Source organism: Trachurus japonicus, unplaced genomic scaffold, assembly GCF_045865225.1.
Source record: "Trachurus japonicus isolate A0001 unplaced genomic scaffold, Traja_1.0 AP030833.1".
Classification (NCBI taxonomy): Eukaryota; Metazoa; Chordata; class Actinopteri; order Carangiformes; family Carangidae; genus Trachurus; species Trachurus japonicus.
Window position 1 is genome coordinate 17,899 of NW_028220966.1, and position 16,224 is coordinate 34,122.

Below are 16,224 nucleotides of genomic sequence, written 5' to 3' on the forward strand. Positions count from 1 at the left end.
CTCAGCCTTCGGTCAAGCACTGAGATCTGGAGCCCTCCATTTGCCTGCTGACCTGCCCCTACCAGGAGCTGAGGATTTCCCCTGTGAATCACAAGACCTGAAACACAAAGAATATAATAGTAATTAATTCATGAAATGATGATGGTTTTCTTCTCTGTCCATCAGACGTTACAGGCATCTTGCTTATCGCAGCTTTGTAAGCTGGTGTTGGGGATACCTGGGTCGGCATGTGAGGGTGGTCATCCCGTCCTGTGTTGTGTGCCGGATACGCCAGGAGTTTCCCAGTCCATCTGGCCGCTATGTTGGCTTCCGCTGGCCGCCCCTCGACTGAATCGAGAGACATGTTTGGCGATGACCTCCTCCTTCAACGGTCTCTCAAACTGTGCACAGAGGTCCTCTGGGATGGGGACGTCTTTGAGTTCCTCTGTGTACTTGATCGGGTCCTCAAAAACCTCCTCAAACACCAGCATCATCAGGTCACTAACATATCCTGGAGAATGTTTACATATTACTGACACTTTTTTCCCCATTTTTTATTTATTACTATGTCTCCAAATGGTGGATGATGTGTCCTAGTTATTTTGTAATGTTACTGCAGTTGTGGCCTTTTACAATTCTGTAGGCTACTTGGAAATTATTATTAAAGTTTTGTTTTGTACTCACTGAAAGTTGGCTTTGTTTTAACTGGCTTCGCTGTCGCTTGTCCCTTCTTATACTTCGGGAAGGTGACCTTGTATACAGCTTTGCCCTCCAAAGTTGTGGCTTGGTCCCGTTGTGCATTTTCATTGAAATGCATGGCAGCTAGGTACAGCCTAAAAAAAAGATAAAGCCCATAGATCTATATAGTATAGTCTATAAAATAAGTCTGTAAAAAAACTACATAAGGCCAGTGTAGGATTGAAACAAAAGTCTACAGTAATATGAAATCTTAAAACAAGAGGCTTGACAGTTAGCAGATGCAATAAACTCTGATAATGCTATTCACCCCAAACATAATTATTATTATTATTATTATTATTATAATGTAAGATAATACAACATTCTTCGGGGCAAATCGTAAAATTACACTATGGAAAGACTCAAGTGAAGAAGTCTGATGGTCTTCACTCAGTTTTTCCACATCCCGGAGAACTCTTTTGTTGACCAATATTTTTTCAACTTTGTACAGGGGCAGTGTACCTGAAATGTCAGAAAGACACATTGAATTGGTGAAAGTACTCATTACAATTGTTCTGTAACAGAAACATCTATTTGGTTGGTATTGCACATTCTTAGTATTTACATCATGTTTATTAGAAGCAATTATGAAGTCCAAAATGCTTGATACATACATGGCTGAAACCACTTGCTGGGGTCTGTGGAGACTTTGTCAGCATGAAGACGCTTGGGGTACAGTGGATCATCATATGAGTGGACATCCTGAATGTGATTGATTATTTACTTCCACTTGGCTGCCTTCTCTGTTCCAGATTTTGAAGAAGTAGCAGTCTAGTACATGCGATTTTTAATTGCAGGCAGCCACCTCTGCAACACTGCATAGTCCTTGTTTCTTGCTAATGCCTGTAACTTTTTGGACAGGGCTGACAAGACAGAATTGTACAATTTATTTAAACATATGGACAACTTTGAATCAATGTTATGTGTTTCATGAAATATTAATATTATACAAAGGTTTCTAGTAATTACCTTTCTCAAGGTGCCAAACATCATAGTACTGGGTGACCCCACGCTCCCTCAGAAATTTCTGCACCTGTGGGTGGCGGTCAGTCACAATGTAATCCAATTTTACATTGTTTGTTTCCAGATGATCAAGGCCCCTTTTCAGCCCCTCTTTTTCCATATATACACTGCCACCGACCTCATTGCTCTGTTGATGCAAAAATATTTATGCACTTGTTGACATTACAAAAAGGAAATGCACACAGATCTTGTTGACCCACGGTCCATGTAAATGAAAAATTACCTGTACAAGCTGGATGTCGATTATCTTGTTGCTGACCAGGTGCATCAGGGTGTAGCTGCCACATTTTGCAGAGTGTCATTTTGTGTATGAGAAAATTATAGATGAATAGAATGAATTTAAATAATACATTAGTTGTACAATTATGTCATCGCTGATTACCAAGGACAGTGCTAAAAAGTAAAGCAAGTCATTCAGTATAGAATGACTCCTCACCTGGTGAGTCTGCTCTCATATCTCCACCCACTGCGATACTGCTTTCCTTTTTCAGAGTCTGAAACAGAGTCTGCTGATCCTTCTTCCATTTGTGGATTATAGCGGGTTCAAGTAGATTCCGAGCATGCCTTCTGAAGGTGTCATATTTAAACATCTTGACATTCATGGCTTTGAAAATCTGGAAAACATATAAGATAAACATGTATAACTGTTTCAGTATAAGACAAACATGTGTTTTTTATACAGGCTACAGTCGCTCCAATACCTTGTGCACCTGAATGAAGGATCCACCAGTAAAGTAAATAGCTGCAGATAGTTGGAGGTTTCCCACAGGAGTGTTTCCTTTCAATGGCTGGCTCTGCCATTTTCTGGTATATAGGCAGTTGAGGCAAAGCTGAGTAAAGGCCACATATGTCCCCAGTCTCCGTGGCTGCACCTGACAGTCCCACTGGCACACTGGACAGGTTTGTAGTAGATCCATCAGACAGCTCTCAAATACAATGTACAGTACTTTGTGTCATTGTAGGCTGTGGTTGACTCTATTCCACTATCAGGAAATAAAGAATCCTCAATTATTTACATAAATATTGTTGAAAATGATGTGCTGTAGTGGCATCTTACCTAATTTCAGATGGCTCTGTAATGGAGTCACCGGGGTCGTATGTTGAGTCATGTGGAGTTTCTTCTTCCTCTTCCTCTTCCTCTTCCTCGTCCTCGTCCTCGTCCTCCTCCATCTCAAATTCAAGGTGTGGTCGCTTTGCTGGTCTGATTGGTGTGGAGGAAAACTCAAGCCCTGTGTCCACTTCAACCTCTTTTCTAGTCTTGTGTGCCAACATTCTGGTGTGAAACATCTGTCTGCGTCCCTGATGAGAAAGACAGAATGAAAGAAATAAAAGTGAATCTATTTAGGTTTTGATATTGTGATGTAAGTAAATATGCATGTTTATGTTTCCACTTTACAGGAAGATGAATGCTATAGTCTACTCATTTATTGTCCTAATTACATACACACACCTTTGCTTCTCACGTGTTGTTTGAGTGTACGATAGGCCAGCTGTGTGGCAACAGATTTTGTTGATGGGTACAACAACATATTTGTGCCAACAGATACCAAATGAGGGCTGAACTGTGTTTGACGATCTCCAGTAGATGCAGGCTCCGTTTGACTTCCCATGTGTCCGTGTTGTGGGCTGGTCAGGATCTGGTGTGATGTACTCTAATTGGAAAAGAAAAATGGCCACATTAACTTTAGTTCTCAATAGTGATGTTCGATACCACAAATTTCCTTACCGATCCGATACTGAGTAAAATTCAGGCTGGTATCGGCGATACCGATCCGATACCGATACTTTGTGCAAATGCACCTAATGTGCCTGGTAAATCTAATAAAAAAAAAAAGTAGTGTATTTCAAGTCATAGCTTCCTAAGGATGCAAGACTTCAGAGTAGCCTAACGTATTTATTTTAAACTCTGAACTACTCATTTAGAATATAGCCGAAAATAGTGTTTCAAACACTAAAAAAAGAACATTTGTAAAATAATAAAACCATAAATTAAATAAGAAAATGATAAACAAACATATATTTTTTTAATTCATGCATTTATAATATTATTTATAATTTTCTCACAGATATTACAGACTTCGTCTTCACTGTTTGTGGCACTGAAATAGCCCCACATATAACTCCTTTCCGCTCCGTCATTGACTCTACACAGACTGACTTTGTGAGCAGCTGCATGCCGCTGCACTTACGCGTTACGTACTTACCCAGGCGGAAGAAAAAGTAGTTCCTACCAACCGCGTGTCATTTAGACAAGATCTGAATAGTTTAGTTACTTTCCATGTTAATGACATGCATAACCACGAATGACTGAAGTATCAAAAGTATCGATATTTTCATTTGAGTATCGATTCTAGAGCATACAGACCTGGTATCGGAAGTATCGATATTTCAGTATCGATCTGCACATCAACTGGTGTGTTTGCTTTGATAAATTTATACATAACATTGGCCCTTCTATTGTACACTGAGCGCCACCTACACTTTCATAAGCTGTGAGCAAACTAACATAAACCCTTGCAAAAATGGCCCACTCGCCTTGTATGTCTGGCATGAAGTGAGGCAGAGAGCCACAGCAAAACCCTGACATTTACATGAGGTTCACAGACAATTTTGTGTGTGTTTTGTATGTTTCCTACAGTAAACACAGGTTATCCTTCATCTCAGGACCATTTACTGGTCTCAACTTAAAAACATTATTTATTAGGATTTGAGGGAGTTTTAGTAAAGATTTCCTGATAGTAGTGGTCATACAGGGCAACAGAGCCACCATCTTGATGTAAATACAGTGGAAACCGCTTATAGTGATCAAATTGACTCTGGACTAACGTGATCACTATAAATCAGGGGTCACCAACTTTTTTGAAACCGAGAGCTACTTCAAGGGTCCTGATGAAGGGCTACTTGTTCGATCCAAAATATAATGTTGCAACGTTCATCTTAAATATAATAAAAATAACAATAATAATGATAACTAGAAAATTTCCTCTGGGGAAATTTTGAAAGGCCCACGGGGCTACTGCCGGTTTTGCCATCTCTGTCAACATGGGAATCAAACCCACGATCTTAAGGTCAAGACAGAGCTGATCAGACAGACACATGATCATCTTTCTATAAGCACTGATATGGAGGAGCTGTAATCACATTAGGTTAACTGTGTGTGTGTGTGTGTATAATCACATGAAGTTACCTGTGTGTGTTAGAGTGTGGGAGAGGAGTGCGCGCTTCCACGCACAGTTGTGTGTTACCTGTGTGTTTTGATGTGTGTGTGTGTCTGTAACTGTAATCACATGAAGCTGGTTCTAGAGTCTGTGTGTGACTGACTTGACACATGTTATGAGCTGCATCCTGTGTCAGTCTGATTTCGCTGTGTCTGTGTTTATAAACATTTAAACGAGCGCCAGGTGGATTGTTTATGAAGTTAACGAGCTCTGGCCTGAGAATCACAGAGGTTACCACGGTGATAGGGGCCCCCGCAGGCTGAGACAGACAGAAACGTGGAGAAAAAGAGCCATTTTCTGCCTCTAAACCGGTCTCACATTTAGGCTTAGCATGACAAAACGGTAATTCCTATCAGAACAAAACACAGATCACATTGCTCTAAGGACTTCCTGAAAAATTTGGTACGATTTGGTGTTTCTACAGTAAATATTTTGGAGAGGATGGCAGTTTTAAAACATCAGTCCGTTCTGCTTCTCTCAGAAAATATTTGTATTGGAGTCAATGAGGAGCAGAGACAGACGTGGCCGCACTCAGAGGCTTATTCTGTAAATTCTGTAAGTCTCTCTGATATTTTGAGCACATGATATGAGAGATAACAAGTTTGTCTTACAAATTCTGAAAAAAATTATGTGTGTAGAGTGTAAATTGTGGCCAGGCTCAGTGTGGAAAGAGAAAAAATCTGGAGTTTTTCTGGCATCTCTCCCACTCTAACCGATGATGTCACGCACTCTGACACGAACATTCCGTGCAATACACAACCATTATAATCTCATAATTTCTCCAAAAATGATCATGGTCATTGATCAGGGATTGATCAAAAACTATATGACCTATCAAAACGTGGAGTAATACACCAATACACACGACTTGTGTCTACTGTTTAAAGTTTAAATGGAGTCTCTAGGTGAAAGTATGCCTGAGCAGTAGACGTTTGTTAAAATCCAATGATTGGTCTTTTTCGCTCTTTCTTTTTTGCCCGTCCCATTGACTTCAATGCAAAAATTTTGTGCAGTCGTACACTGTTGAGAAAAGTAATAGCACACCGATCCCGATCAAGACACACGTTTGTGGAAAAATAACTAGAAAAAACATTTCCAAGAATGGAAATGGTGTGAATGCTGAAAGCAATGCTGAATGAGCTGAATAAATTGTTGAAACAATGCTGAATGAGCTGAAGAAAGAAAGAAAGAAAGAAGAAAAGGACAGAAGGAAAGAAAGAAAATGGGAAGGGTAGATGGAGAAAGAAAGAAAGAACAAAAGGACAGAAAGAAAGAAGACACAGAGAGAAGGGTAGATAGAGAAAGAAAAAGGTAAGAAAAACTGAATAATAGAACATAAAGAGAATAGAGAATGAATGAAAGAGACAGAGGGGTAGTAAGAAAGAAGGAAAGAAATTGGGGTGGATAAATGAAAGAGAGAGATATACAGAGAGCAGTAGAAAGAAAGAAAGAAAGAAATGGGGTAGAAACAGGGCTGTAAACTAACGGTCGCCACTCGCCAAATGCGACTAAAATATTCCCCTGGCGACTTAAATTTGGAGGGCTACACGCCACGGGGGCGGGTAGATGTTTGTCCCGTGTTGTTGTTGCTGTTGTGTCGCAGTCGCACTGAAGTGCAACGTAGCCTCACGCCAGTGTCACACACGTACACGCGCACCGAAAATCACGCGCTCCGCGCGAGCCGGAGCCCTCCCTTTTACAGCAGACGTGCATTTCTCCGCGCTGATTGTTTTTGCCCCGCAGCTGTGTGCGTGCGTGCCTGCCTATCTCTCTCGCGCTCACGGAGCTATAGACCAGAGGTGGGGACTCAGTTTGCGACTCAAACTCGAGTTGCACTTAAGTCACACACACAGAGACTTCAGACTTGACTTGGACTCGTGTTTTGGGACTCGTGAACAATCTTTTTTTTTTTTTTTGGCTCGTGCCAGAGTGCAGCCAAACACAAGAGAGAGGGACAGAGCTCCTCTGACAGCTCAGTCAGCTGCGGGTGAGTGACAGGTGACTGTGAACCGGCTTTTTTTTTTTTTTTAATAGCCTATAGCTGCACCGTCTGTACAGGTGAGGCACAACGTTTGTTGTCTGGCCCTCCTTCACGGGGACTGCTGCATAACTGGTCTGGCACATATCAGGCTACAGGATAAGTTTGTTTTGTTTTTTTGCTGCGAAATATGACTGAAGGCTCGTATAGAAGTCTGCACGGGTCGACACGCCCCCATGAGTTGACTGAGCTAATTAAAAAAAATAATAACAGCAGTTCTTCTCAGAAACATGCAGAGGGGCAGAGCAGCCTTGATTCTTTCTTGACTCAGAATACAGTTTTTCTTTAAAGGAAAGCTTTCATTGTGTGTTTTCTTCATATTGCATTGCAGTAGCCTATTTAAAGTGATCATAAACAACTAATCAATGGGTACTGTATGCTAATAAAGGAGTGATAATAATACAGTAAATGCTTTGAATGTCTTAGATATAGCTGTGCAGTATTCTTAGTAGACCAGATAGCAGCAGATGATAGAAGGGTCATTAACCAGAAGAGACAGGAGACTTTTATTTTTTAGAGACTTGAGACTTGACTTGAACTCGTGACCAAAGACTTGAGACTTGATGAAGTCTCACCCCACAAAGACTTGAGACTTGACTTGGACTTGCAAAAAAAGACTTGTGAACATCTCTGAGTAACAGAATACAGAATAGAAGGAATGTTTTGTTTGTTAGTTTTGCAATGTTAAGGTTTCCCAATTTGGAATGTTTTGATTATTTAATAAGATTACAATTTATTTGGCTTTGGCTTCTTTTCAAAGCATGTATTGCTATAAAATACTGTTATCTCAATGAAAAGTGCTGAAACTGATGTATATGTAACGAAAAGAGGCAACTTATTATTTGGCCGGTAAAAAATGTACTTGGCCGGTAGATTTTTTCATCTACCGGTCCCCTTGGCAGGTGAGCCAAAAAGTTAGTTTACAGCCCTGGGTAGAAACATAGAAAGAGAAAAGGAGTAGAAAGAAAAACAGAAAGAAACAAAGAAGTAAAAAGAAATGGGGTGAAAGAAAGAAAGAAGAAAAAGAGAGAGGGGGATGATAGATAGAAAGAGGTAGATGGATGGATGGATAGGGAGGGAAAGATAGAAAGAAGTTATGTAAAATACAAATGAAGGAGTAAAAGAAAGAAAGAAAAAGAGAGAAAAAAAGAGACAAAGGGTTTATAGATAGATAGATAGATAGATAGATAGATAGATAGATAGATAGATAGATAGATAGATAGATAGATAGATAGATAGATAGATAGGACACATGTTAAAAGCTGCGTCCTATGTCCCAGGCTCCACCTGTAATTGTACTACTATTAATAGAGTTGGAAAGACTAAACGTCTGAACTTAAATTCATGAGAAAAATATAAATTGTTGGAGATGTTTACATCAAAAGTATAAAATAATTGAGAGGCTGGTGAATTTGAGCTGAAAACCTGTGTGTGTGTGTGTGTGTGTGTGTGTGTGTCTGGGTGTGTGAGTCTGACGGTCTCTCTAGGTGTGTTTCCATTACCCCTTGAAATGCGCAAAACCTAAATAGCGAAATTAAAAACTGGTAATGGAAACACCTACATTTCGAAAAAACTCTCAAATATCGCAAAAAAGTTTTTACGCTCTCATGAGGTGGTTTTTGAGACGTATCGATACAAACGTGTATCGCAAAAGTGTAATGGAAACACTTTTTTCGCTTTTCTACACATCACCGGCCTCGCCGGAGTTGTGTGTGTCCACGCTGTGTTGGTTTATGTAACTTGAGGGGACGAATGGACCACATAATTGTCATGCATTGCTGACCTGGGCATTGTTTCTCATTAAATTAGAAAAACCTTTCCTATCATTCCCCTTTTCCGTGCATGGTTGAAGGAAATTTGGCTCGCATCCACACTCCCACTCCCTCCTGCGCCGACATGTCCCCTTAAGTCACATAAACCAGTACGGGTGTGTGGACACAACCGCCTATGTTGTCAGTGCGACAGCGCCTCAGCACCGTTGGTGTTTAAAAGGCTCCATTCTTTCTGCAGTCAGGTTAAAGCACACATCCGCCGTGTTGGTAAACAAATAGTCCCTATATATCAACGGAGGCAACCGTGCTTGATCAGCTTGGGTTGGAGGTGGTGTGAGTGCGGGCCAGCGGGGGACAGGGGAGGGGGCATTCGGGCTTCAGCGCGGTACGGAACAACTGGCCCTAGTGTGAGTGCGCCCTTATTTGTGGCCGCTGCCAGCGCCACACGGGCTTTGCCTTTCCGTAATCAAGCGCTGTTTTTGTCTTTGTTAAAAACAGTAACAGCAACAGCTGTAGGCAGCTGAGATCGCTGTGCCGTCACCACAGAAACGCAAGACGCATTACGGCTCATTCGCAAAACACCTTTCAATGGAAACACCCGCAAATAGCAATTGCACTTTTTCGAAGTTTCAGAAATATCGCTTTTATTTTGCGAAAATCTGTAATGGAAACGCAGCTTCTGTCTGCGTGTACATGTGCAGAAAGCCACAGAACTCCTCTCTCCCTAATGATCTGATTGATTGGCAGCCTGCCCTCAGAAGTTACCATGGCGACTCAACTAACTGCTTACATTTTACTGTGTGTGTGTTTGTCTGTTTGTGTATGTGTGCATGTGTGACTGTGTGTGAGTGTCTGTGTGTGTCTGTCTGTGTGAGTGTGATGCCTGTGTTTGTGCGTGGACATCCTCTGTCAGTCTGGTTTATCATGTGTGTGTGTGGGCCTGTGTTTAAAAACATCTTAACGAGCGGCCAGGCTGCACCTGCACTGTTCTATTTATAGACTTTGATAACGAGCTGGCCGCTACAGCTGGACCAACTGCACACAGAGCAGAGCAGAGCAGAGCAGAGCAGAGCAGAGAGATTTGAGCTCTGTGCAGCTTCTGAAAACAGCCCATAAAAAGAGAACCGTACCTCTTATCAGAATGTGGCCATGACTACTGGGGCAAAGAGACCTTCCTGAGCACATTGATGTGCATTAAATGTTTGTAGGGCAAAAACTTTTCTCAGGGTCGCAAGGTAGAAAAGGGGGGCATTTCTGTTTTTCTAAAAAAATCAGCTCCTACTTTTATATTGAAGTGGATGAGCCACTGGAGCGGGTCTAGCTGCACAATTAGGCTCATTGAGACAATTCTGTAAGTCTGTCTGCTGTTTTGAGCACATTAAATGAGACACGACAAGTGTGGCTACAAACCAGTGAGGAAATCATGTGTCTAGAGTTTAATTTGTGGCCGTGCTGGCAATTTATCCAGAAAAAATCCTGAATGTTTTTTCGATCCCTCTCACTCTAGCGATGATGTCACTCACTCTAAGCCCTGCTCGTTAGACGCAACACACACCCATTATAAAGCTGGATTTTGTCAATGATTTTAAAGCGGCCAAATATCAGAAACTGTTGAAGATATCAATAAGATGAGTCATAGAAGAATACTTAAAAAGTTTGTCTACAGCTCAGAATTTGAATGAAGTCTCTAGCTGAAAGTATGTGGACGCTTTAAAGGCTGAAAGAATGCATTCTCTATGGGGAAAAAAAATCAGAAATAGTTGAATATTGCAAAAAGCATGAATAGTTGAAAAGAGAAAAGACATAGCACACCTGTCCCGAAAAGGCTGAACATTTTGATATTTGAATTGTTGAAATAGCACAAAGTATGAAGGACTAGTTAAATGCCGAAGAAAGGCAGAAAATGGCCGAACCGAATAACAATAGTGTGAATGCTGAACTAGAAAAAGCATTTCCAAGAATGGAAATGGTGTGAATGCTGAAAGCAGCTGAACGCTGTTGCAGAATTAGCAAATAGTGCAAGCAGTGATCACCATACAAATGTTTGACCGAGGTAGGAATCGAACCCACAACCTCATGGTCAGTAGACTTTCACTCTGCCTCTAGCGCCACAGTGTACACACAGTTGCAAAGACTGTTGTCTGTTGATGAGCTGCACTCTGTCTCACTCTGAAGTTAACAAGCCCAAAGCTGCACCTGTTGGAAACACACTGTGTCAACACCAAGAAAGCTTGAGAGTCAAGCTTGAATGACTTACAATGAAAATTTCTGTGAATTTCAGGCTGAGAGCAAGTTATCAGAAGTCAACAGAGGACGACTGGGAAAATATTTCACTATAATTGTTGTTGAGGCAAGATTTGAACTAGCAACCTTCAGGTCTTCAGCCCAGCAAGCTAACCACTAGACTACAGACAGAGACAGTATGTGAGGGGCAAAGAAAACCTTTAATAAGAGGATCACTGGCTTCTGCTTTAAAAAAAAAGTAAGGAAAGTTACTACAGAGAGCACACACATAAGCATGTTGTCATTGATTGTAATGTGATGATGTGCTGCAAACTGTGACACTAGCAATTAATGCGTCTCTTAACGACCACCTGTAACCAATTGAGGGTGATGGAGGGGAGCAGAATTCAACATAACATAACAAGATTGCTCAACCTGGATTTGAACCAGTGACCTTGGGGTTGGCAAGCAGCCACCCTAACCACTACACTAGAAGTAAATAAAAAGAAGTGTGGTGTAACACAGGTGATACCCTCAATAAAAAAACACTTACGCCGCAGAGTTGAAGCTGAATTTGGTCCATCTTTACATATCACACCAAATGACACAGGAAAGCTGTTGGTATATCCTGACAATTTGAAAATGGATGAACTTGTAAAAGTTTTCCATGAACTTAAAGAGGAACAGAAGTTGTTCAAATCAAATACTGGCAGTGATGTGATATCACAAGTGGCACTGAAGATCAGAAATCATATCCAGAAACAGGATATTACTCAGGCATGGCCACCACATGTGTCAGATCTGGAAAGATGAACAGCATTCCTCTGTGTCTAGTAGAGTTTCTCCAGACACTCCTAACAGGTAAAACCACAGGAAGTGATAACCCATCGCAGAGAGTGCAAAGGCTCACTGCATCCTTTGGTCAAGATTTAGTTTATGCTGTTACCTCTGGCAAAGTTAAGCCTGCAAAACACATTTTATTGCCCTTTGCTATCAAATCTCTTACTGGAAATGTGGAACTGATACAGATGCTAAACCGACTCGGCCATATAGTGTATCATATTCTCAGGTAGAAGAAATAGACACGGCCCTCTGTCTTCAGAAGCAAGCAGCAAGTAAAGATACCATCCCATTACCACAAAACATCAAGCCCGGTCTGTTCACAACATTGGCATGGGACAATATAGACAGACTGGAGGAAACAATCAGTGGCAAGGGGACATCACACAGAGTGAATGGAATCGCTGTGCAAGCAAAGCCTATCACTGACCATTCTGCTGAGATCAGATCTTTGCCTTGTATCCCAAAAACCAAGATGAGAAGCATTGGAGCAGTTGAGATGATGCTTCCTATTTACAACGCAGGAGAGCGTGCCAACCCTCCTCTTGTACAGACAATTGATAATGATCACACCACATGTCTAAAGGATGCAGCAGACAAAAACCACATGTGGCTGATGGCTCGTCTTTCCAACAAAGATATATGTAGCTGGACTGGGTTCAACATCCTCACCCACAGTGAAACATGTGTACAAGAAGATAATATAGGCTATTTGCCTACAATCAATGCTCCTGCTACACAGCTATCAACAGTAAATGAGATACTTCTCCAGTCACTAAACATCATGAAATCTCTGCAGCTTAACAACATAATTGTTGTCTTTGACCAGGCATTGTATGCCAAAGCTGTTGAAATTACTTGGAAAAACCAGGAGCTACTCAAGGACATCATCCTTAGAATGGGAGTCTTCCATACCACCTGTGCCTTCATGGCAACAATTGGCCAACGGTTTGGAGATGCTGGTCTAAAGAGACCTTTGCATAGAAGCAGGAGTGATAGCTGACGGCTCAGTCTCAGGAGTTATTGATGGGCACAAGTATAATCGTGCAGTAAGGCTCCACAAACTGCTCTATTAGGCTTTCTTGAGACTAGCATGGGAAGGTTTTCAACCTTGGTTAGAAGAGAATCACCAGGATGATATTATTCACCTGGAAACAACTCTGCAAACTGCCAACAACCTGTGTGAAGAATTAACACAGACAAGATTTGAGGAAACTCTCAAGCAGGATTCATGTCAGCGTATTCTGACACAATTTAATGAGTACCTCAGCTTCCTCAGAAAAGACAATGGTCCCCTGTCTGCCTTCTGGATGTCCTATGTGGACATGGTTGAGATTCTGCTTTGCCTAATTCGAGCATCACGAGAGGGAAATTGGATGATGCATCTTACAGCAATAAGAGCCATCATTCCATGGTGCTTTGCATATGATAAGATCAACTATGCCAGATATCTGACATACTACTATGCACAAATGTCTCGCCTGGAGACTGATAATCCTGCTGTTCATGCACACATTGCAAAGGGTGGTTTGTCTGTCCAGCTCAGTGGGAACAATCCCTTTGGAAAGATTCCAGTTGACCAGACAATTGAGGAGACCATAAACAAGGACACCCAGACTGCTGGAGGAACCAAGGGTTTCAGCCTAAAAGCAGGAGCAGTCACCAGATACTATCTCACTTCAGAAAACAGAAGTCAGTACCTAAGGCAACTCAGGAACATGACAGGCACCAAAACTACAGGCAGTTTCAGTCATCACGATCTACAGAAGACCAGAATAGAGAAGGACAGGGCTGATGTGAATGCCTTTGTAGAGCTTATGAAAAATAGCTGGGTAAACCCTCTCAGTCCAGATCAGTCTGACATCATCAGTCTTTCCACAGGAATCGCTGTGTCACCAGACATAACCAGTGATCTGCTGCAAGCTCACCAGACTGGAGAGGAAGCATATCAGAAGTTCAGAGGTGAGCGTTTGGAAAAAGAATCACCAGAAACCAAATTCCACGACAGAATGAAAAAACAGAATCTGAAGACATTCTCAAGCCTCACAAAAAGAGACAGAGGAAATCAAAAACAAAACAAGGAGTTGATATTGAAAGCAGACAGAAATCTCTTTGGGCATATGATAATTGTTTCACAAAGTAGAAGTTTTCACATTAAAGATGTCCTGGCTCATCCACTTGGTCCACTGCCTTGGTCACTTTCAAATCCAGACGGTTCGCTGCGAAAGACCAATAAGGCCGCTCTTGCTAGAGAGTTAGAGAAATCAGCATCAGCAGTTGAAGATATTGGAAATCTCTCTGCATGCATCATTGATGGAATGAGCCTTGTTCAGAAACTGAAAGGTGATGGCAAGACTTTTGGAGAGATTGCTGGTTCTGTGCTGAACTTTGCTTTGCATGAAGGAGGAAAGAGTACACAAATAGATGTGGTGTTTGATGTGTACAGGAAAACATCCATCAAGAATGCTGAGAGAGACAATCGAGGTGCAACAAGTAGCACTCAATGGAAGAACATTGCCCCGGGACACAATGTTGTGCAGTGGAGAAAACTCTTAAGCAATCCAGAGAGAAAAACTGCCTTGATCAAGTTCATTGTGGACCAGTGGAAGCTGCCAGAAAACCAGGTGAAGCTTCAAGAAAAGCAGCTTTTTGTAACATGTGGAGAGACATGCTATTGTCTTAAGAACAAAGATGTGAAAGTTGTGATGGGGTTAAAGTGTTCCCATGAGGAGGCAGACACCCGCATGCTCCTACATGCTGCTCATGCCAGCCAGAATGGCTATAAAACTACAGTGATTGTGAGTGAGGACACAGATGTCATGGTCCTTTGCTTAGGGAACTGTAAGAAGATAAACTGCACCATGTACCTGAAATGTGGGAGTCAGAATAGAACAAGATACATCAACATTAGCACCCTTGCTGAACTCCATGGAGATGATCTCTGTGATGCTCTTGTAGGTCTCCATGCCTTTACAGGTTGTGATAGTGTGAGTGCTTTTGCAGGAAGAGGGAAACTCTGTGCTTTCAAACTTGTTAAAGGAAACAGGACATATCAAGAGGGCTTCAAATCCCTGGGAACATCATGGGATGTATCAGAGCACTTACACGGAGCCATGGAATCCTTTGTGTGTCAGATGTATGCACCATCATCTGACATATGTGATGTGAACGACCTTCGGTACCTGATGTTCTGCACCAAAAGGGGTGAAATGGAGTCAAGCCTTCTTCCGCCTTGCAGGGACTGCTTACAGCTGCATACACAGCGTGCAAATTACCAGGCAGCAGTATGGAGGCAATGTCTGGAAGGACAACCAGGCATACCAGAGCCAAAAGGTTATGGATGGAAAACAGACGTCAAAGGTATGCTTTTAGTAAATTCACTGCAACAGTATAGGTAATTTCTGTACACTTCAGCTCTTTAGTGAAGTAGATGAGACATGGAAAGTGTGTGACTTGGATCTTACACTTCTTCTTTTACTGTAGGTATGCTGGTGTTGGACTGGATGCGAGGGCTCCCAGCTCCAATGGCTGTCTTGGAGCTCATGGCCTGCAAGTGTGTAAAGACCTGTAGGCTTCCAGGCTGCTCCTGCCTCGCCAACAACTTCAAGTGCACAGAAATGTGCAAACTTCAAAAATGCACAAATCAGAGGGTGGAGGAGGATGAAGAAGTTGCCTTCACTGTGGACTATGACGATGATGATGATGATGATGATGATGATGATGATGATGGATGTGATGATTAGGGCAACCCCCACATGAGACCCCAGGTAAGATACAAAAAATAGTAAAAGGTAGCGATAAATTAAAGATTTAAATAAAATAAGATAAAATAAAATAGAATAAAGATAAAGATCAATCTATATAGGATACAGAAAAAAGTTATTGTGCAAATGTTCCTGTAGTTTTTATTCCTGTGCCCCATGTGCTCCAGGTGCTGGTGCATCAGACGCTGAAGGAGCTGCTGATCCTAAGAGCGGAGCTGCAGAAGGAGGCCACCTCCCACTCCCTGTCCTCCTCCTCCGAACACTGCCCCTCCCCCCACACACACCACAGGAACTCCCCTGCACTTGGCCGTCTGATACACACACAGTATAGTTCATGTTTCAGTGTTTACACTCTGAGGGATTCTTCTTACATTTCTATTAACATTATAACAAAAACCCATATGTTTGTAAAGTTTTTTGAAAAGTATTTAAAGAGAATTTAAAACCTGACGCCCCACCATGCCCCACCACCCCCACCCCACCTTAACGCTGACTTCAGATGTTCAATGTTTTCAAAAATGCACAAATCAGAGGGTGGAGGAGGATGAAGAAGTTGTCTTCACTGTGGACTATGATGATGATGGATGTGATGATTAGGGCAAATCTAAATAAAAACTCTGTGACAAATA

General features: G+C 41.8%; 1 protein-coding gene across 1 annotated transcript; it reads right to left on the reverse strand.

Moving 5' to 3' along the window:
- Positions 1 to 239: 239 nt before the first annotated feature.
- On the reverse strand, positions 240 to 14,797 carry LOC146959950 (uncharacterized). Its single transcript, XM_085772756.1, has 6 exons — positions 14,746 to 14,797; positions 2,442 to 2,686; positions 2,177 to 2,354; positions 1,964 to 2,040; positions 1,687 to 1,867; positions 240 to 490 (listed from the first exon to the last, which is right to left on the reverse strand). The coding sequence occupies exons 1-6, from the start codon at positions 14,795 to 14,797 to the stop codon at positions 240 to 242; spliced, it is 984 nt and encodes a 327-aa protein (XP_085628882.1).
- Positions 14,798 to 16,224: the final 1,427 nt, after the last annotated feature.